Source organism: Lepisosteus oculatus, chromosome 11 (assembly GCF_040954835.1).
Source record: "Lepisosteus oculatus isolate fLepOcu1 chromosome 11, fLepOcu1.hap2, whole genome shotgun sequence".
In the NCBI taxonomy this organism is placed as follows: domain Eukaryota; kingdom Metazoa; phylum Chordata; class Actinopteri; order Semionotiformes; family Lepisosteidae; genus Lepisosteus; species Lepisosteus oculatus.
The window spans coordinates 28,832,456-28,855,467 of NC_090706.1; the positions used below are offsets into that span (position 1 = coordinate 28,832,456).

The 23,012-nt window shown below is 48.5% G+C and overlaps 1 protein-coding gene across 13 annotated transcripts in view; it reads left to right on the forward strand.

Moving 5' to 3' along the window:
- Nucleotides 1–23,012, forward strand: part of ablim3 (actin binding LIM protein family, member 3) — a 118,787-nt gene that overhangs the window by 86,522 nt on the left and 9,253 nt on the right. For 3 of the 13 annotated variants that reach the window (XM_069196001.1, XM_069196003.1, XM_069195998.1), the window contains exons 10-18: nucleotides 1,767–1,922; nucleotides 2,813–2,842; nucleotides 4,625–4,754; nucleotides 6,117–6,215; nucleotides 6,638–6,763; nucleotides 9,040–9,090; nucleotides 15,458–15,595; nucleotides 17,521–17,585; nucleotides 19,076–19,229. In XM_069196001.1, coding sequence (XP_069052102.1) covers nucleotides 1,767–1,922; nucleotides 2,813–2,842; nucleotides 4,625–4,754; nucleotides 6,117–6,215; nucleotides 6,638–6,763; nucleotides 9,040–9,090; nucleotides 15,458–15,595; nucleotides 17,521–17,585; nucleotides 19,076–19,229 — 949 coding nt within the window. The remainder of the gene's footprint in view (nucleotides 1–1,766; nucleotides 1,923–2,812; nucleotides 2,843–4,624; nucleotides 4,755–6,116; nucleotides 6,216–6,637; nucleotides 6,764–9,039; nucleotides 9,091–15,457; nucleotides 15,596–17,520; nucleotides 17,586–19,075; nucleotides 19,230–23,012) is intronic. The other 10 variants (XM_069195999.1, XM_069196011.1, XM_069196004.1 and 7 more) reach the window with 10 other exon arrangements.

Here is a 23,012-nt window from a genome sequence, read left to right on the forward strand (position 1 = left end):
TTGGTAAAAGAAAAGAGTTAATTTTAACCTTGCCTGTTAAAGACACCCCAAGTCCTGTTTCCAAAGAGGAGAGTTTGTGAGCTGCACACTCACTGGTCTCAGGTGGCAGAGTCACTAACCTGATTAGAAGCAGCATGTAGGGGAACTGTGCTGGCTTTGACTTTTCTGTGATATTCAAAATGTTCTCTAGATAATTGCACCAGTAAATTCCAAGCATGCACGCTTAGTTTTGTCTGCCAATCTAAAAAATGAGAAGAAAACTGCTTTAGCTTCCAAATTGATGTGGAACTAGAAAAAAAAGCATTTTACTGTAAAGCACTTAATAAAACTCTGCAGGGATCTTGGAATTTAGCAGATCTTCAGGAGTTTAGGGAAACATCTAATGAATGTAGTTCAGAAATATGCTGATGGACCCTTCCTGGAATTCTGCTAGGAAGATACAGCAGGAGAAAACAAATCCTGTGACATTTCCCGGAATCTGAAAGGCTTTGCACCTAAAATCCCGCTGAATTTGTACACGCATCCTGCAGATTTTTTATCAAGTGCCAGAAAGCTTTTCTTTGCCAGGGAGTCCAGTACAGTGGACTGTGTTTCAAGCACTGATACATGTTTTAAATGAATAGTTACTGAATGAGGCTCCAGTCCCAAGCCAGGAGCAGATCTGAAAAATCAACAAACTGCCCCTTTCTACTGCAGGCTCTCTGGGGGTGACCCCCAATATTGACATTGTGGGTTCAGCTTTATGAACGGAAGAGAGGGTGCTCCTGGGTGTCAGGGAGAGGGAAGGTGCTTTAATAAACGAAAGTGTAACAGGTACAAGTTGCTTGTGAAAGGGATTCCATCACCCAGTTAACAGGGTGGGAAGAAATAGGTTTAGGTTTAGAGTGAGTGCATAATTCCTGTGTGAAGGAACACATAACCTCTTAAAGGGGAACTGCAACACTATTGTCATATTTTGGGGTTAGAAAGAATCGGCTTGGATCAGTGCCTTTCAAACCGCATTAACAGTAAAATGTACACAGTGACTTGTAAAACCTCCTATTTACATCACAACATAGACAACAAAATTCCCAGGTTTGTGCAGCGCCATGTTCTGCGATTCAGAACGAGGCAACTTCTGATGATGTGAAGCGGCTTTATGACATTGAAAACAAGCAGGCTTGTGAATCCATCTCTTGTAATCCACTAGAAATATTGCTTTTGTTTTCGAGACGGGTTTGCTGACAGATACTACTTGCTCGTTAATTCTGCATGCAGATCATGTCGGAACACTTCTGCAGTGGAATGTCTGCTATAGAACGTGTACTTATTCGCTCGTACATTGCCTTATATTAGGAGACTAGTGAGCAGGAAGGGCCGCATCACACGGCAATTCGTGGCAACTCGAAGGCGAGTTGCGTCAACATGGCGACTTACGGTGCTTTCACAAAGTTCACGATTTTGTGCGTAACTCCAAGTTTGTCGTTTGTTTTCTATAACGCCGATTTGTTTTGTGACCGAGATTCATTTACTGGTTTGAGAAATTGGGCCTGCAGTTCCCCTTCAAAAGCAATTTCTCCCCAGCTTGTCATTCATTGTGAAAGAGCAATCCCTACATAAGAAACATGCATCTGTTGTGCCTTCCTTTTCCAAAGTACCATATATCCCCCCCCACCCCCACTACTGCCCTCCCTCCGTGTCATCCTGTGTTTCCGAAAGGCTGTGTCCGTTTCTGCTGGTCCTATGGCTCCGTTCAAATCCGCTCTTCTTTGTGTCCCTCTTTCCAGGCCAAAGTGGACAATGAGATCCTTAATTACAAAGATTTCGCTGCTCTTCCTAAGGTTAAAGCTATATACGACGTTCAGCGGCCTGAACTAATTTCCTATGAGCCCTATCACAGATACACCTCCGATGACAGGCTAGAGCGCTACAGCTATGGGGAGGTACTGAGACGCTGGAGCTGATCGCTGTCTGTGTGCTTTGCCTGCGCTGTGCTCGCCGCTGACTCGGGCTTCACCTGTGGAATGCAAGGACGCTGCAGTCTGACCCGCGAAACCCGTGGGGTTCTGAGTAACTGAGCACTGCTGCAAAATGTGTCCTCTGTCAAGTGTAGAATCCTAGTGGAAGCACCTTTGTTTCCCACGTAAGAAATTTCCAGCATACGTTTCTTAAAAATGAATGTTACATAATCATTTTAGCCCTGAACTCAAAAGCATACATAAAATGACAGAGAGCGGGTACCGTAGTTAAGAATGCCATACCTGTTGGATTATGGCAGAATACTGATCATGGGCTCAGTTACAGCTGACTTAGTCTGCTGATTGAATGCATACTGTGAAGCCCAAGATTCAGGGGTGTTGTTGTCTGGCCTGTGTCAGTGTGTTTCCTCTGTGCTACTACATCTAACTGTGGGTCGCTGCACCTAGTTTCGCTGTGCACTGTGTGAGCTGCATGCTAGCCTCGCTGTCATGTGATAGACAGAAACCTCCGATATATACACCGTATCTGGGCGGACAGAAGCAGGCAAGAATGAAACTTAAGCATACGAGGCAATACCAATACAGAATCTCCAGAAAACAAACAAGTGAACATGTGCGGTACTGTCACAATTTACTTTTTATAAATTAAAAATGTGGTGGGATGTTTAACAAATGCATTGAAGCAACTTATTGAAGGGATCTGTTAGATGAGTCGCTTCCATCTGTGGAGCAATAAAGAGAAGACCAGAAGGGAAGTGTTTGCTCCTCTGTCTGCCAGACTGGCAGTTGTTTCAAGGCCTGATGGCACCTCCCTCACTCCCTCTTCCCTGTGTGTCTGCTCTCTTTCCCTGCAGTCTCTGGGGACTCTTTCTCCGTACTCTCAGGTAATTACAGTACCTCCTGGTCTCCTCGTCCTGTGAGCATTTGTGTGTATGTGGGCATGTGTGCATGTGTGAATGGTAGTGTGTGTGCGTGTGTTAGCGTGTGTGTGTGCATGTGTGGATGGTAGTGTGTGTACGTGTGTTAGCGTGTGTGTGTGCATGTGTGAATGGTAGTGTGTGTGCGTGTGTTAGCGTGCGTGTGTGCATGTGTGGATGGTAGTGTGTGTACGTGCGTTAGCGTGTGTGTGTGCATGTGTGGATGGTAGTGTGTGTACGTGTGTTAGCGTGTGTGTGTGCATGTGTGAATGGTAGTGTGTGTACGTGCGTTAGCGTGTGTGTGTGCATGTGTGAATGGTAGTGTGTGTACGTGCGTTAGCGTGTGTGTGTGCATGTGTGGATGGTAGTGTGTGTACGTGTGTTAGCGTGTGTGTGTGCATGTGTGAATGGTAGTGTGTGTGCGTGTGTTAGCATGCGTGTGTGCATGTGTGGATGGTAGTGTGTGTACGTGCGTTAGCGTGTGTGTGTGCATGTGTGGATGGTAGTGTGTGTACGTGCGTTAGCGTGTGTGTGTGCATGTGTGGATGGTAGTGTGTGTACGTGCGTTAGCGTGTGTGTGTGCATGTGTGGATGGTAGTGTGTGTACGTGTGTTAGCGTGTGTGTGTGCATGTGTGAATGGTAGTGTGTGTGCGTGTGTTAGCGTGCGTGTGTGCATGTGTGGATGGTAGTGTGTGTACGTGCGTTAGCGTGTGTGTGTGCATGTGTGAATGGTAGTGTGTGTGCGTGTGTTAGCGTGCGTGTGTGCATGTGTGGATGGTAGTGTGTGTACGTGCGTTAGCGTGTGTGTGTGCATGTGTGGATGGTAGTGTGTTTGTGTGCGTTTGTGTGTGTGAGCATGAGGGTGTAGGTGTGTGTGAGAGTGTGTGTAGGTATTGTGTGAGCGTGTGTGTGTAGGTGTGTGTGTGAGAGAGTGTGTGTAAGCACATGTGTGTGAGCGTTTATGTGTGTGTATAGGCCTGTGTGTGAGCGTGCCCGTGCAGGTGTAAGGAAACGTGTGTGTGTGTGGGTGTGTGTGTTTCTGACCGTGTGTGAGCTTGTGTGTACGACATGAGTTTTATTTGCTGGTGTACGACCTAAACAGGAAGAAAACCCTGTTTTTTAAACCTTTTGTATACCCACTCAGATTTTTTTTTTGTATACAAACACTTTCTTTTTAAACGATTTAAAAAACAGTCAAAAGAGGCCAGTGAAGATGATGGGCTGTGCTGGTGCGTGAGAACAAGCTCAGCGAGAGGAGCACTCGCTGTTCAGCCTCTGGACTCAGGGGCAGGGAGACACAGGGGACAGAGGGTCAGAGGACGGAGTGACAGAGGGACCAGAGGGTCCAGAGAGACAGGGGAGACAGGGAGACACGGGGCCAGAGGGATAGAGAGTACAGAGAGACACAGGGACAGAGAGGACAGAGGATCCAGAGGAACAGGGAGACAGAGTGTCAGAGGGGACAGGGAGAGAGGGAGACAGAGGGACAGAGGGGACAGAGGGTCCAGAGAGACAGGGGAGACAGGGAGACACGGGGCCAGAGGGATAGAGAGTACAGAGAGACACAGGGACAGAGAGGACAGAGGGACAGAGGATCCAGAGGAACAGGGAGACAGAGTGTCAGAGGGGACAGGGAGAGAGGGGGACAGAGGGACAAAGGGGACAGAGGGGCCAGAGGGACAGGGAGACAGAGGGACAAAGGGGACACAGAGGACAGAGGCATGCACACTAATGGCTGTTCTCAACAGGACATTTATGACAGCATCGACCTGCGGCAGAGAAGAGCGTCAAGCCCCGGATACATCGACTCCCCCAGCTACAGCCGCCAGGGAATGTCCCCCACAGTGCCTCGCTCCCCTCAGCACTACTATCGCTCCGGTGAGTCAGGGGCTGCACTGCTGCGGCAGGGGGGCGATGGGACGCACAGCAATGCTCTGTGTGTGTTCGAGCGGGGAGCTGAGTCAGCATGCATCAGCTGCAAAGAAACCAGTAAAGGTTCATTCCTCCATGTTGCGTTTCTCCTGTGTACTGTTCAGTCTGCAATTAATCTTGACCTGTTCCCTGGACCTGAAATGTCCCCCCTCTTACCTTTTTTACATTGCTGTAGGGGTCTAGCACGTGACTAACGCAGGCTCGCAGGAGAAAATGTGCACGTGTGCGGGGCAAATGTGTTTGAAAGAATACTTTTATATCCTGTCTTAGCTGATCTTCCCAGAATAACGCCAGCAGGTCACAGATCTGGCCAGAGCTTGGGCCGGCTGGTGCACAACCAGTAACGAGTGAAAGTACAGCCAAACTCTATCTTTCCAGAGCATGACTAAAACGTCAGTCCTCAACTCACAGCCATGAGCTCGTAAGGAGAAGATGTGTGACAGCTAACTGCTCCCTCCTCTCAGTCCTACGCAGGTTGGGATGCAGATTCTTATTCCGAAGGGACTTGTGCTAGGCAATCACTAAATTCCCACGTTTTCCTCAGGTCCCGAAATGATTCACACTCCCACTGTCGAATCCTAGCACATGCTGTACATATCCCATCCCTATATAAATTAGCTGCCCGGGATTTTAGATACTGTAGCAGGTATGTGTGAAGCCACTGAGCATTTGCAAGTTAGGGATACATTATGCAGGGCCCTACACAGGCGCTCTGGCCCGAGGTTAAAGCGTTTTGGGTAAGTGAACTACATCCACCAGTGCCCCTCTTGTAATGTGACATGTCTCCTTCGTCCGCGTAAGGGACTATCACAGGGTATTCCCGGCTCATGCTCTGACTGGGCAGTGCACCTCTTCCCTGAGCTCTGAAATACTCCTCCTTAACCCGGGCACCACCTGGCAAGAGCAGACAGGAGCTCACAGGGTTAAAATCTGATCTGATCACCCAGGTGAGAGCGAATGGAAACTGCGGCACTCTGAACTGACCAGACCTTCACATGCGGTCAATTGGTCTTGTGTGCCCAATTCCTGCCCCTCTGAGTGAAGCATAGCTCCCTACCTCCGCCATATTTTGCTTTTTAAAACAAAAGTGTTGTCATTTAGGTTCCGGTTTTCATTGAGTTTTGTCCTCTGAGAGTTTCGATTTGAGAAATTCAGCCCCTTCCAGGAGGCACACCAGATTCTGCCAGAAAATGTAGTGGTATTTGGTTTTGGGGGGGGGGTTGATCTCGGGGTTCAGTGTGTGTGGTGATGTGAGACCTGCCCCTCACTCTCCTCTTCTGTCGCTGTCCTTGGCCGGGCTGGCTCCAGGCACGGAGAGTGGCAGAAGCTCCCCCTATTACAGCCAGGTGGACGTCAGATCCAGCACCCCGACTGCGTACCAAGCGCCCAAGCACTTCCACATCCCAGGTAGGCCTCCATCAGGTCACGCCAAGTTGGCTCATAGCTGTGAGCAGTGAACAGCGCACCTGGCCTCTGGTCCTCTCTCTCTGCCCTCACTCTTCTCTGCCTCTCTCAGTTATTTAACATTTTACAGACAAAACATCTTACAGACATTTTACGTTTATGACAAAAATAGTTGTTGTAATTTCTTATTAGTTGTAAATTACTGGTAGTGATAGTATTTTTGAGAGGCTCACAATCTGTTCCTCAGGCTGTGACAGGAGACCCCATACTGGGCCGCCAGATCTCTCTCTCTCTCTGCCCCCTGTTTCTCTCATCCCGTCCTCTCTGTCTCTCTGTCTTTCTCGTCACATGTTTCCTCTAAAGGCAGGCACTCCCACCACCATTCGTTTCCTTTTCTTTTCACTTTGTCTTGTCGCCTCACGCAGACCCCCGCTGTGAGCTAGCTCTTTCGTGCAGGGGATCTGAGCCCGTGACTAACAGAGTGACCCTAAGCCCTCATCCCTCAACATTTCAGTCCATGCAGTGGACCCACATGCAGTTTGCAGTACAAGGTGGGGGACGCCACAACAAAGCCAAAAAAACTGCCAAGAGTTGAACAGTTAAAGACTGGGAAGAGGAGGCGCTTCTTTACACAAAGGGTGGTGGGGGTGTGGAACAAGTTGCCCAGCCATGTTGTTGAAGCTGACACACAGTATTCTTTCAAGAAACAGATAGATGACATCCTGAGATTTTAGAGTGACCCTAAACCCTAATCCCTCAACATTCCCTTGCATGTTCCCTGTGTATACATGCACATGGAGCGGAAAACGAGTGCAGTATTTTACGGGATATCTCAGTGTTCTGAGATAAATCATCAGTGCCTATTGACATCTCAGTAAGATGGACTGTCTGAGGGTGTCTGTGTAGTGGAGTTCGGGTTTCATTTCCTGGCCTTGTGGGGATCGCTCTCCGAGTCCTGGCGCTGGAAATGCGAGTGTCCCGGCCCAGAAAGAACACCTTTCAGCCGATGGGGTGGGGTTTACACCCAACTTCCAGGAGCTTCCTGTTTGACCTGGCTGGCCTTAATATAAATTGGACCCTGCGCAGAGTAGAGGGAGAACTAGGAAGATGAGAGATTTCTTCAGGCAATAACGATCCGACCCGTGAGACTGAAGTCGTGGTCTAAGGATGAGGTCAGGTTCAAAGCCGTGGTTTCTGTTCAGAAAAGTTTTAGCGAAGGCGAGGTATGAATTCCAGAGAGAGAGACCAACACCGGGCACAGTGTGATGGGAAGTGAGGGTTTAAATGGGAAGTGAGTTGATGGTAGAAAGCTGGGGGTAATTAGTTACCTCGTGCAGCGGCGCTTAGTACAGCCCCACCTGTACAGCTGCACCTGGTCGCTTCCCAATCTGCAGGGGGGTCCCAGCATACCGTCCTGCAGCCTGGGGCCGAGCCTCATCTAACCAAGACTGGGCACCCAGGTGCTCCCAGCAACCGTTCATTCCTGGCTGTTGTTATTCCTCGGGGGACGTGTTTTTGTTAAGATTTAGTGCTATGTGAGCAATCAAAAGCAAAGAGGCCGAGTTTCTTATTGAAAGGGTTTCTTATTTAATCTGCAGCACTATTTTTATATCTCGGTGTTAGAAAGAATCGGCATCGATAAAAATGTTTCAAAACAGTAAAAGTCAAATGTACACCATAACTCGTAAATCCTCCAGTTTACATCACAATATAGACTAAACATCCAGGTATGTGCAGCGCCATGTTCAGAGTGAGGCAAGAGCACTTCCAGTGATGTTTTGCAGCCCTATTACATTGTAAACAAGCAGGCTTGTGAATACATCTCTTTAATCCAATAGAAATATTCCTCTCGACTTCGAGACGGTTTTGCCGGCAAATACTACTGACTTGTTAACTCTGCATGCAGAGTCACGTTAGAACATTCCTGCGGTGAAATGTCAGCTACACGACCTGTGCTTATTTGCTCATACATCACAGTACATCAGTCATTGCAGTGACTAGTGAGCAGGAAGGGCCACACCATGTCGTAATTCATGGGAACTCTAGCTCTCACCCGTGGCAAGACCAGGGGTTTGCAATAACATGACTTTCACAAATTTCCCAATTTTGTGCTTAATTCAGAATTTGTCAAGTTTTTCTATACCGTCAATTTATTTTGTTACTGAGATTTAATAACAGGTCTGAGAAACTGGGACTGCAGTTCCACTTTAATCTAGTCACTCTAAATCAGCGAATCAGTTTTCCGTGATAACAGAATAGTTTCCCACTTACAAAGCAATGAGGCTTTATGATATGGCACACCGCAGGGTTCGAACTGCTTGCACCTCAAGAAGACCTCAGCGGGGGGAGGTTAAGCTGTCCATCTTTTGCTGCACTGTATTGTCCCCGTGGTCTTGATGGGAGGGCGTAGTTCACCAGGATCGTTTCAGTCCATGCAGTGGACCCACATGCAGTTTGCAGCACAAGGTGGGGGACGCCACAACAAAGCCAAAAAACTGCCAAGAGTTGAACAGTTAAAGACTGGGAAGAGGAGGCGCTTCTTTACACAAAGGGTGGTGGGGGTGTGGAACAAAGTTGCCATGTTGTTGAAGCTGACACACGGGATTTTTTCAAAGAAAAGATAGATGAGGTCATGAGATTTTCAATTAGCTACTAAAGACCAAACGAGTTGGATGCGCTGAATGGCCTCATCTCATCTCGTCTGTAACTGTTCTTAACATTTTGGAACGGGTAGGCGCAACACCTCTCGCCCCCTTCGCCTTCTGTGCTCTGCTCTTGCTTCTTCCTCCGTATTTCACTTCTCGTTTGTCTTTCTTTTTATCTCCAGCGACAGGAGACCCAAACATCTACAGGAAGCCTCCCATCTATAAGAGACATGGTACTGTGTCTGCTGCCTGCTGTAGCGTGTAGCCTGTAGCCTGAGGTGGGGGCTTGGGTGGGGTCATACAAGCTCACTTCCTTTTTCCGTTCTTCCCAGAATTATCCCAGGCCTCTGTACGTCCCTGCCGTGTGCAGGAAGGCGTTGTTCCGGGCATGTGCTGTTAGCCTTGGAAGAAATGTGTGTGAGACATGGCGCCTGACTTTTTTCCGGGCTTTAGCATGCTGTTTGTCTTAATGGGAGCAGTGAAATTTTCTCCTTGGATAGGAAACCCGTATTGCTGTACAAACACGGGGATCTGTGAATATGATAATGCTGTATGAAGGCCCAGTCGGGGTTTTCTTTTGCCCTTTTATAATTACGTGTGAACAAATAATGACGCATTTCTAACCAGCGATAGATAAAGATAGCATACGGTCTAAATGCATTTGCAAAAAGAAGTCTTGCAACTGTGTAAGCCCAACTGCTATAGAGGAAACCAGGACTGTAGAAACTCCCACAGGGCACCAGTCAAACCGGGCAGTACTAGATGCCACTGGAGCATAGACACAGAAGGCTTGGTTCCAGGGTGTTTGGTGTCTTAGTGCTGTTGTGAAGCAAGTTTACTAAAGGGTCTCCTCTTCCTGTGCTCTTCAGGTCTGACAGAGCAGAAAGGTCTATAGGCCCTTCTATACCAGCATAGTCTTTAGCCACAAAACCAGGTTACATCAAGGATTCAGTTTTAATCGCAATGCACCAGGTTCAAATTACATCCTGTGTTTAACAAGTGATTGCGATGAATCAATGTTTAATGAATCGCGATATCCAGGATTAAAGAAGTAAACTCATTTCACCAGGACTTTGAATGCAGGTTTAAAATAAAGGCAAATAATTGAATTAGGTAAAGAATGGTAAAGAATTTAATTTGAAAGGTAAAGAACTTAATTGGAACCTTGCTAGTTTGAGCCCTGGTTTAAACTGGCACATACTGACAGGTTTCCTCACCTGGCTCAATCTCCAAGAAATGGTTTTATGGAGAAAAATCAGAATGCAGTTGAAAAGCTGTTTCGGTGTTTCTGGCAATGAGGAATTTTCCAGGAAAGGGTTTTGAAAAGGTGAAAGGCTTCCTCAGTAGCTCACTTACCTCAGCTCTCTGCAATGGTGCAGATTTGTCTGAGTGACCTACTGAGGCAACACAGTAGGGTGGGATTAGTTAGCCAAGGCTCTTTTGGCAATTTAGCACCCCCTGTGGGCTCCTGGTTGCTTTCAGCCTTGCGGTGCTGATGGTGAGGGATCTCCTCCAATCAGCACTGATCATCTGGGACAGGGCGGTGCTGATTGTGAAGGACATACCTGCCCTCCAATCGGTGCTGATCCTCAGGTACAGGGGCAGTGCTGCCTGTGGCATGTTAAAAGATGATTGGCTGGAAGGTGGGCGGGGCAGAGGAGTCTGTCTGCACTTCCTTTTTCTCCCTGTGTGCTCATGGGGATCATAGCTGTGAGTCAAGTCATGAAAAACACACAACTGGCTCTCCCAAACTGGATAGGCCTCACAAAAATAATTGGGGATTCTAAATTCTTCTAAAAAGAGTCTATTTTTGACAGCCTGGTCAGAAACTACGCAGAAGCAGGTCACGTTGGGCATTTTAAATATTATTTTTTTCTTGTAAAAAATAATAAATCACGAATAAAATCTGAGATCTAGATACGTTTTTCTGAATCCAAGATTTACTAATCCTAGTCAATTTTTTTGTGATGCAGTACAGCTCTGATTAAAGCATAATCCTTGATGAACTAATCTTAGCTCTGCACTAGCCTGAGTTCATTTTGATTTGTGTTGGTGCTGTCATGTTTAAATCAGTCTGTGCTTACTAGGCTGATTAGTCTATCAAGACGGACTTGAAAGAAAAGTAGAGTTGCTCCCCTTGCTACCTTTACTATGAAGACCGCGGTAATAAAAGACTGAACAGAATGAATGGTTTCTGTGATTCAGAAAACAAAATGATATTTATTCTTGAGCCCATTGAACCTATTACAAAACGAAAAACGGAACATCGACAGAGTGACTGTTCTTGAGTCAGGGTCTATACCTACAGTATATACCTACACGTTTGTGAAGGTTTTGTCATATTAGACATCAGATTGAGCACTCGCCACCCCTAGGACTCAAGGTGTAGCCCAGGCTTGGCCAATCTAGGTCCTGTAGGGCCACAGTCCAGCCTTGGCATTTTAGGTTTACTTGTAACTTTTGAGGCATGAATCACAGAATAACTGACCACTGTCAACAATCAACAACCAAGACCTTTCGACTCCTAAAGCCTAAGACAATATATAGCCTTCCAGATCTAGGTGTCACTCCTTACAGCTGACTTAAATTGATCCAAGGTTTTAGGTTTAGTCTAGGGCTGTGGCTCTGCGGAGTCGGGACGGGTCACCCCTAGTTTGTCATTGCAGTCCAATGAAGGTGACCCAGAGTAAGCCAACCCCCCTGAGATCCAGAAGCTGTTTAAAAAAAGGGCTGCTAGCAGAGACTAATGCAGTGCGCTAACACGACGGGCGCAATCTAGTGCTAAGGAACAGTATAGTGTCTGTGTTTGTGTCCGTGTTTGTGCATCGGTGCCCCAGTCTAAAGATGCACCACAGATACAGGTAGCTTTTGTTTTCTCGCGGAAGGTAACAGCCTGAGCTCCTGTCTCCCGTACTTGACCGGCAGCTCTTCTCCTTGACAAGCAGCTCCAGTGACAGGAGGCTGCACAAGCAGCAGGAATCTGTAACAATCTGGGTGCATCTTTTATCCCTGTTTTGCATGTCAGTCGTGCGTCGTTCTTTGTGGTTTTTGTTTCCGATTTGTGCTGCTGATTCCTACCAGGTGTGTTGTGTGTTGTGTGTTTTGTATGTGTGTTATGTGTTGCAGGCCTGCAGCTGCCTTTATGTAAAGCCAGGCAAGGTCTAGTGAGCCTGCGATCAGTACTGCAGGATGTGTAGGCATCATAGACGCATTATAGCAGTGGTTATCCTGGGCTGCCGCTATCTGCTTATTTATGCAGTTTGTTTGTGCTCAAGCCAGCCGCAACAGGTCTGATCTACCCGAGAAACAGAAGAGAAGCTGGGGAGTCTATGTTTTTAAATGGTTCCAGGGTACAGGGATCCTTGAAGTGTCCCTGACTCGTGGACAGCTATTGCTCAGCCCAGACCTGCCTCGTACCGCCACAGAGCTCCTTACATAGAATTGCGGTGTTCAAGATAATTCCCAAAATTACATCTTGCAAGCCAGGAGAAATATTGGGGTTTTTTCAGCGAGCTAAACAAAAAACTGAGAAAATGGCAATAAAAAATCTGTTTTTAATGGAGCCGATGTGCATTCTCTATGCTTCACACTTCTAATGCACAGGCAGGAGCCCTTATTTTCTGCTTTCAGCACAAAGTAAGTGTCTAATGTACCATTAAACGCTGTCGCTCACAGCGCCAAAAACACAGATTAGAGGGTAAAGCCAGCCGCCTAATTGCTAAGGAGCTGGTAGAAAATGGGATGCTTTCATGGATGTCGCCTGCTAAGGCACAGGGCCTGACAGATCCGAGCGTGGCCATCAGGGCCTCAGGCGCGGCGGCGGTGACGTGGGTACCGCGCGCAGTGGGCCCAGCCCCTCGGTCCCGCTGGACAGGACCTGCGGCCCGCACCGGAACCCACCCTGAGGCAGCTGTCCATCCTGCGTGACAGGACAGGACAGGACAGGACTGGCTCTCCGTTTTCAAACGTGCTCACTGTGTTACATTCCCTATCAGCTAGGTAAGTGAGTAGAAGGTTTCTCTCAGTCCTCGGCCTCAGGCCTGTAACACACAGACGAGTTTAACCCTCCCCCGCCCACATGGAAGAGAAGCGCTGTGCCCCAGTGCAATACGATCTGAGCCCCGAGGAAATACCCATTCTGACAAAGTGATTTCATTTTTCTTATTCATTTTTCCTTCCATGTGGGGGCCCTTGCTGTTGTATTTACTGTCTGCTCCTTGGGGCTTGTCAGTAACGGTCCTTTTTCTATCTTCTATCGTGTTTTTTATCACCTGATTTCTTTTCCTCTTCCCACTGCTGTGCTTCCCTCGGTCAACTGTCCTCTTCTGTAAGTACCTCCTCGTTTCCCGGCTGTCTGTCTCTCCAGGTGTCTTCCATCTGCCACACAGTCTCTCGGATCTGGACCCGTTTCCTGAGAAAATACGGGATCGTGTACTGTTTTTTTTTTTGTTGTTGTTGTTGTTGTTCTCAGGGGAAAGAGAGAACATTTCAATTCGAGACTGAGAAACAGGGATGAATCAGTAATTAGAAAATTAAGAAGGATTCATCTGTTACACCACCCTTCACATCACTGGCTCTTCACCCACCTTCTCATGTGTTTAAATACGTTCCTGCATCTTTACAGTTAGAGAAAAGTGCATTGTGTCCTGTTTCCTGAAGTTTTAAATTCATGTTAAACAGGAAAAGGGTGCAAAAATGCAGTCATGAAAGGAGGCAATAATGATCAAGAAAATCTTTCCCAAGTCCAGACATTACAGGCTCGAACCTGGGTCATAGAACCAGCCAGCTATGACTAGGATTCCCAGGGTCCTCTTGGCTGCCAAAAAAACAGTGACTCCTGTGAGATACCTGGAGCCCGCAGGCTCACAGTGACATCACTCGGTGACATCACTATGTGACGCCCTGCTCCTCCAGTCAGCCCCAGGTTTCCAGGGAGCCACTGTTGGTTGTGATGAAAGAGCGCATGCTCTTCAGTGTGGGTACATGACTCAACCTAGATGTGTATATATATAATGAAAAGTCATGCTTTTTCCATTGCCTGTTACAATTTGTTTTAGAAAAGGCACAAACTGTTTAGAGACTCCTCAGCAGTTTAATGATGTCAGGAGATGCAGATCTGGCTGGCATCAGGCTCTAAACAGCTGTGTCATTAATTGCACTGGCTGGGTGCTGGGTGTAGCTGTGGTTATTGAAAGATGCGGATGAGCTCAGATGCTGCCTTTGAAAGCAGACAGTAGAATGGAAGTGATTGATCCAGCATGAGAGGAAATTGCCTTTTTCTGCTCACTGTGTTGCTCTTTTAACCTGAGATGTGTTGAGGCGCAGCACAGCTGTTCACAGTATGTCAGAGCAGCGTTGAGCAGACTGTCTCCAGGTCCATCAGCACTGATAATGTTCTCCTGTAACCTTCTCTGGGTCTCTGGGTCTCTAGGTCTCTGTTAGGGAGCTGTGTTATAATAAGTGCCTCTTGCATTGACAGCCATGAGCTCTGTCTCTCTTCACACAGGTGACTTCTGCAAAGCTATAAAAGGTGGCACACCTGGACTGAGTACAGAGCAGCAAGCCCAGTTCTTAGCCTTCGTGGCAGGGGGAAACATCTTTCTCAGCCACTTCCTCAACCAGTTTATACGCAGACCCCCAAAAAGTATCGCTAACACAGAAGCCAGAGCAATGACGACTGCAATCGCAGTCTTTTCGTTTTATGTGTGCTGTGTGTTGGATGTAGTTCCCCGTTAGAGCATTTTAGCATTTGAGCTGCATCAGTGCCCAGACTGTGCAAAGAAACAGGTCGAGGCGTAAAACCTTGCTAACAAGTAGAAAGAAAAAACACCACATGTAGGTGAAGAAGGTTTAACAGCCAACACATTTTGTTTTTGCTTCTGCATTTCAGCATGTAATTAACTTCTCCTTACTCCATTAGAGCATTGGTGCATTCAATGAATGTGCATCACTGTGGGCTTTTTCTTCCCCTGTCCTGAAAGACATCTGGGAAGGATGAGATATTGGAGGGCGCATTCCCCACCTAACTGGAAACCCTTCAGTTGTGTCAAATGGGCTGCAGGAAACACCAGCTGTCTCACTGTTTAGCAATATTATCTATTTACCATGTCATTATATAGTAATCAGGGAAGAACTTATTAAATTGTGTCCAGCAGCTCATACTGTACGAAGCACCTGTATTTCTTGCCTTTATCATGTCTTAACAGATCTGCAAATGAGCCAGAAGCAAGAATCATGCTTTTCAAAGTGTAATGGGAAACTGTAGGTTGAGGGCAAAAACGGCACCCAGGTAGCAGGCTGAGCAGTTTTGGGGTGGAACAGTAAAGGACACCCCAAAGTCCACTGCTACATTTATTTAATGTTAGGTGCGGTCAAAGGAAGCTTCTTTCCTAATACCTGTAGGCAAAGCAGTAAATGGAAATTTCCCCGGCAGTTGTTTGAGAAGCAGGTGGATTAAATGGTGTTTGTGGTGCGGTTGGTATCATTTGTCTTGTTTTACTTTTTCCATGTGTGCTGAGTGTGCCTGGCTACGCGCCGCACTTCGCGTGTGCGTGTGTGTCTCCAGCCACCACTGACGTCGGAGATCTCCTCTCTCCCCAGACAATCACCGCTACACAGCCACCAAGAGCAAGACCAGTGAGGATATAGTCCAGTCGTCCAAATACCCGTCCGCCTACTCGCCAGACCAGTACCACCACTCTGAGTCCAATTACTACCACTACACCGGCTCCCCCAAAGGTATGGCACACAGTCAGCGAAGGCACTCCCTCGAACCCGGGTTCGAGACTGGGTCACATCACTAGCCAAGTGCCACTGGGATGCAGCGACGCATAGCTGGCACAGCCTGCTTGGGGAGTGGGAATGCGGTTTGTCCATCCACCCCTTGGCTCTGGGTTAAACAGCGCCCCCTACAGTTCCCCCTGCAGAACAGGAGCCGTTAGTGTGCAGCAGGATGTGAAGAAACAAACTGATTACTCTAATCTGGGTGGGCATGAGGAAAATTGCTTTAAAAAGTGGTGCAAAAAAGAGCCCCAGAAAAAAAACACGTTACCAGTGTGGTTTGGCAGGAAAGAGATATTCTTGTCTTGCTATCTCCTGTGTTTTGCAAACACCTCCTCTGTTTCCTCTGTTAGGGGAGGGGTAGACTTCAGCTTAGAGCATGAGAACATTAAAACTAGACAGGGTGGGGATCAGTCCTCTGAGGCCCTTCATTACACAAAGGGTGGTGGGAGTGTGCAACTCGAAACCTCTGGCATCTTCTCAAACAGCTGGATGAGAAACTCGGATCAACCAGCTACTAAGTATCAAACTGGGCAAGTGGCCATTTCCTCTCTTTTGGAACTGTTCTTAGATCTTTGATTTGGAATTGTGCGTGGGTATAGGCGGATTGTTCAGGAGTGGTGGATATCTCTGGAGAATTAAAAAATGCACGCTTCAAAACCTTCTTGAGTCCTTTTTGAGAGACTGAGGTTAGTAGGAATATTATCACTATTGTTCTAGAGTCGTAGCCCAGGTGGTGTTCTGTATCACATACAGTAGGTGTGGGTCAGGAGCCATGCACTGATACTGTATGTCTGCTGTTTTCCTCTCCTCCTTTGGGGTGGTGAGAGAATTTTTTGCTGGATACTGAAGGAAAGAAAACGAGATACAAAATGTTCCACAACTTGTGTGTGAGTCAGATCTTTAAAAATAGGAATTCAAGTTGCATAAGGGGCAAAATTTAGGTTTTGGATTCAGATTTCTATATCTCTGCTGGGCTTCTTGAGATCCTGTCTTACAGTCTGTAGAATTGCAGATCTGATGTGGTTTTTGGGGTGCAGTCCCTCAGCTCTTTTAAAGATTTTGCTGTGTAATGAAAAATATACAGTAAATCTTTCTAATCATTTATCGCCAGTCCTGTGCACACAACAGAGTGTGATAAGCCAACCCAGGGAGGTTTATGCTGTTATGACCTTATAGGGATGAGTGTTAGAGGATCTAATATACATCCATTGTAAATACCAATGTGCTGTTTATTCTGAATTCTCCAAAGACCTTCAGAAGTTATTTCGCTGTGTTTGGACATGTGAAAAAAGGATAGCATATAGTGTTTTGGGGCTATGAATAATAATAATTGATTGAAATCTGCTGCAAAAGGAACGCACTAAACTGTTGTTAAAATAAAGACTGGGACTGATCAGTCCTGGGATAGGCGACCTGCAAGGAAAACCAGGCTGCTCCGGTCCAGAGCCACTGTCCTTACAGATCCCAGGGCTCTTCATACGAATAGTAAGACTATTGTGTGCAGCAGCAAATCAAATCTACCTTAATTCTTCACCTATTCAACTTGTGAATCATTTATTTAAATTACCACTATCACAGGCATTTAACTGAATCCATTCATTTCAAATTATACTGCAAATAAATTGCTGTCCTGATCTGAAACCGTGAGTAAATGTTCAGTGTAGATAAGGCGAGAAAGAAAAGTCTAAAAGCGAAGGAATTACACCCGCTTCTTGGACTTAAATATGTGGACGAGATAAAAGTTCCCTTTGAACGTGTTCCACAGTCCCTTTTGCCAGGCTGTAGCCCGTATCGTTAGACAGGAAGGCTGGAGGTGAGCAAAGCTGGCTGAGCCTGCCCGAGTCGAGCTCCGCCCCCTCTCTCTCTTTGTGCCCTCACAGCTCCCCGCGCCCGGAGGTTCTCGTCGGGGGGAGAGGAAGATGGCTGGAACCACAGTCTCAACAGGGTGAGCCCCCCCCCCCCCCGAGCACTCTTTCTCTCTCTTCATGAAAGAGGGCAGACGATGACAAGCGGGCCGTGCTGGGCTCGCTCTGCACATCAAAGCCCCAGTTTTGCAGACTGTGCAAAATCCCTTTAAAGCTGGCCAGGTCCCTGAAGGCTGCTGCCTTGCCGAAGACTGGAGTTTAATGGGAATCGGTGAGAACAGGGGTACTCTGAGATCTCTTCTCAGGATAAGATCACAGGGGTCGAGTGCAGATACCAGCCGGAGGCAGTGGCTCTTCCTGCTCAAGCCCTGCAGCTGCCGCTAGTCTTTCACTGCTTTCGATTCTCATCGTGACGCCTTTGGATCCGACCCCCACACCCCCACGTCCCTGCGTTTTCCCCGTGAATGAATTTAAAACGACACCTGACGTCAAGGTGAACGTGCTGTTGAAATGGCCGTTTTCTGCCCAGTGTGCGAGGATCGGCAGGACCTCTTGCCTCCCCGCAAAGAGACTCCCATCTGTCATCAGCCGCTCCGCTTCTGCGGTTTCCACCGAGGTGCACACTCTCCCCTCGAGCGGCGCCGGGCTGTGAGCTCGAGAGCCCGGATTCAGGCGGCGTCCCCGAAAGGGGGCTGTTACTGCTGGTTGGCGCCTGGGACCCCGCTAACCTCACTCGTTTGGAGCCGCCAGTGGGTGTGTTTGGCCGGCTTGCTGAACTGAAGGAAGGCTGAGGTGGCGGGTGGGAGTGAGCCTCCCTCCGTCTGGCCCACAGTTCCGCAGCTCGACTCCGGCTCTGTCTCAGAGATCACCCCCTCCCACAGAGGCACGGCGCAAGGAGCCGTTCACTCTCTGGATCTGCCTGTTGATCGGAGTTTTTTCTAAATGATCAGGCATGGCCTGAGGGAGGTAATATCCGTTAGGCCCAGAGACCGGCTTCAGAGCTGTCGAGGGCTGGGTTAACTTTCTGTGCTGCAAAAGCTGTGCTGAGCTAGCTGTGCAGAGGACCCTCATTATTAAAGTCCTGGGGACTCATTTTGATGAAAAAGGAGATGTTTCTAAATGATCAGGGTGAGACAGATTGATTGGAGTGAGGATGCGTGGAACTGTGTGGTCCTATCAGCAGAGTCGCCTACACTGTGGCCAGTTCTCCAGGTCGGTGGCACAGTGACATAGCTGGTGATCCAGCACTTGTGTGCCCTGGATCTCACTCTAAGCTAGGGCTCCTTCTGCGGGGAGTTTGCATGTTCTCTAAATTGTGAGTACGTGCCCTACGATGGGGTGGTCCCCCGTCCAGGCTGCAGTCCTGCCTTGTCCTGCTTCTGAGCTTCTGGGATGGGCTCCCAGGTATCTGGGGTCTCAACATGATCGCCCCCGCAGTAAGAATGCCTGTTTTGTTCTGTCGAACGCGATTCATGTGTTTTGTCTCCACCAGTAGATGTCTGAACGTTTTGCTGCGGTGTGTCAAATTCACCTCCCCTTGGGTGGCTGATCTCTCCCCCCCCCTCTGCAGATCCAGGGCGGAATCGGGAGGATGATCCTGAAGGAGGAGATGAAGGCCCGGTCCGGCTCCTATGACAACGACCCGTGGGCCAGCGCGCGGAACTCGCGCAGCGGCAGCAAGGAGACCCTGCTGGGCCTGGGCTACGAGACCTCCCTGAACGGCTGTGAGCACGCAAGCGCCGTCCCACCCACCCGTCCCCCTCAGAGCACTGCGATGGAGGATGAGATCAGGAGCAAAACGAACCTTCCTGCTCCACCCCACCTCCCCTCATTCCAACCCTACAGCAGCAACCCCCTCCCAAAGACACAATCACAAACCCACCCCTGCAGCCGCAAAAGGATCATTTCAGCGTCTGGAATACCTTCAGATGAAACACACACATAAACCCCCCGCCCCACGACAGCTTTAGCCAAGAAAGCTCTCAAGAGCACAGGAGGGATGGACAGAGGGCTGCTGACTACGTGTTTGTACTACATTTTACAACGAGCTCTCTAAAAATAGGACAGGAAGGTTTTACATTATAAAGAAAGTTGAAATCATTAAAAAAATGAATTTCTTTCAAAACGGCTGACGGAGGACTTTTGACCAAAGTGAATGATTTTAAATCATTTAGGCCTTGTGTCCAGGTGTCCAAACTTCCCCTTCTGTTTTAGATTAGTAGATGGGTGACTGAGTGGACACAAAATGTCACCTGGGGAAATAGACAGATGGACCATAGGGTAGATAGACTGACAGGCACATACATTTACAACAACAGATAGACAGACAGATGGACAGACTGATTGTGCTACAGTACATGCAATGCCCCCTTTACTGAGATATGCTGTATCATTATCCTGACAGCAAAATGAAGCTGCGTGGAGCCTCTGTAAGGTCTAGTTGAGTGGGTCATGTGTTTGAGAAGCCCTGCCTGGAGGTGGTAATGAAATAGAAATAGAGCTCGTCACAGCTGTCAGTGTGACAGTCCCAGCCCACGCGCATCACTGTCCTGCTGCATGTGGAGGCTTGGTCTTTCTGAACAGCCTGTTCAATAATGAGTTGTTATCCGGAGTGCCGGCTTCAATCAGAGCTAGGGCTTTGCAGGCCTGTGCTGCCCTCCCCCTAAACTGCACTACCGCCATGTCTTCATAGGAGACCACAGGAGCAGCAGGAGGCAGAGAAACAGGAGAGAGGGCCTCTGCCCTCCTTCTGAAGGGGCTACGTGGGTGCACAGAACTAGCTTGGTGTCAAATGCTGGATGCTCCAAATTCTGCCTGCTTCTCTCTCCTGTCTCCTGCTTCATGTCTAATGTTTCCTGTCTACTGTCCCGTCACAAAGTGTGAATAAAGCGGTGTTCATCAGGCTATTACACACACACTGCCCCACAGCCTAGAGAGACAGACTGGTCCTCAACACACTGTCTCACACACACACACACACACACACACACACACACTAGAGAGACAGACAGGTCCTCAACACACTGTCTCACACCCACACACATACACACACACTAGAGAGACAGACAGGTCCTCAACACACTGTCTCACACACACACACTCTGCCCCACAGCCTGGAGAGACAGACAGACAACCATGGCAAAACTTTGAATTGCCTTGCAAATGTGCCTTGGCAGACTGTTCTTCATGGATAAAAGAGAAATCTTACTGTCTCCCACTGGGGGAGTAGAGCCATTCTGGGAGAATTTCCTCCTGCATCACCTTCCAGATCTAATGAGGCATTGCTAAAAGCCTAAGGAATTACCAAGAAATTGTGAAAGCCACAGGCTCAAGCAGCTCTGTTATTCTGAATTCAGACAGGGGGAGGCTCTGTCTGAATTACAGAAGATTAGCTTATTGTTGAGAGTGCTGTTGGGGCACTCTTGTGCTCTTCCTGACGGTCCTTTCAGGTCTTTAAACCTGCTAATGCCCATTCATTCAAAAGTATGATCTTGCATTTGACACTTTTCAGCTGGGTGGATCTTGAAGCACTTTAAATAATATCTAGACATCTTAACACCTTCATACAGGCTGTATATGATACAGGAACAACTTTCATACTCTGCGATTGTAACTCCAAAAGACATCATGTGTACATGACTATCTCTGTTAATACATGACATTTGTCACAGCAGAGCCTGCGTGTTTTAGGATTAGGGTTTAAATCAGGATTAGGAGCAGAATTCATAAAACACCACTCAGAAAAATGTGAAAAATATTCAGCACCTGCTGTTGGGTCGTACCGCTCAAGTCTCTTCTGAATAAAACTTCACAGAGACGAAGAGCTGTGCAGTGGGAGTCTGATACTCTTATCTCTCTTCTCAATGCAGCAGGGTTGATGTGTCTCTCTTTCTATCTCAGATTGCCACAGGCCTTTTAAAAGAGCATGGTGGTCTAATGAAGCCTGTCCTAATTAAGCCTGTCATGAATTCAATTAAGTAATTAGAATCGCAGCTGGAATGAGACCCAGCTTAGTGTGTGTCCTGGATTCAGAATGTGTGGACAGACAGATTCATGCACACAAACAGTACGTACAGTACACAGGGCTGTCTCAAGGGGTGGGCGGGGCGGGGCCCAGGGTGGGGGGGTTCTTATGTGTACACAGGGTGGGGGGCTCTTGTGTGCACCCAGGGTGGGGGGTTCTTATGTGTATATAGGGTGGGGGGGTTCTTGTGTGTACACAGGGTGGGGGGCTCTTGTGTGCACCCAGGGTGGGGGGTTCTTATGTGTATATAGGGTGGGGGGGTTCTTGTGTGTACACAGGGTGGGGGGCTCTTGTGTGCACCCAGGGTGGGGGGGTTCTTGTGTGCACCCAGGGTGGGGGGGGTTCTTGTGTGTACCGAGGGTGGGGGGTTCTTGTGTGTACACAGGGTGGGGGACTCTTGTGAGTACACAGGGTGGGGGGCTCTTGTGTGTACACAGGGTGGGGGGTTCTTGTGTGTACACAGGGTGGGGGGGTTCTTGTGTGTACACAGGGTGGGGGGGTTCTTGTGTGTATATAGGGTGGGGGGGTTCTTGTGTGTAGTGGTGGCGGCAGGGAGCAGCGTGGAGGTGATGAAATAGCTCCCTAACTGGCCTGCGCAAACAGACTCACAGAACCGAACACAACTACTCATCGCCGTTGTTGCTCACGCTGTCGGTGCCCCCAGGTGTCTCACTGCCAGCGTCCTCGTCCTCGTCGAGATCCCCACCCGTGCGCGCTTCGTCTTCGCTCCCGGTTTTTACCACGAACCTTTCCACAGAGCCACTTCTGCGTCCTCCCTCTTCTGCCTCCTTTTTCTGTTCTCGCGCCCACTGTCGTGTTTTCGGCTCTGTTTCCCCTCGCCATTTTCCCACCTGTGAACGTTTTTCTTTCCAGGCGAGTTTAGTTTCGCTGCAATCGCTTTTAGCCGGCAGCTGCTGGCCTGTGACGTAGTTTCGTGAGTGCGGGACAGGCCTCCGGTTCTCAATACAGCATCTGCTCTCCCACTGACTTCAGATTTCATCTTGAGTTCAAATGAGAGTTTTGTGTGTCGCTTTATACAAATGTTGAAACGTGTATGTATTTATATTTTTATGCGTGTGTGAAGTGGGACTGGGAATTGGGGGTTTGGGCTGGCCGGCGCGGGGGGCCCCCCAAACCGTGGGGCCCTGGGCCCTTAAGATGGCCCTGACTGCACGTAGAGGCGGACAGCTGGGGGTGTTCAGACCCAGCTGGTTGCTGCCCTCACTGGCATGGAGGCCGCCACCGTGCTGCTGATGCAGGCTGATGGAGGAGGGCTTAAAAAGGCGGCGGGTCCTGATGCAGGAGCTGCACACTTCGAGCCGGGCCAGGCTGTCTCTCCGCGGGGCCCGGCGTTGGCATGCTGCCGATTGGCCCTTGTATCCCCAGGTCTGCGCCAGCACTGCGTGGCACAGCCCGGTGTGTCGGCCAGCTCCTGAATGTTTTATGATGCAATTTGCTTTATCGTAAGGACAATCGATGAGAT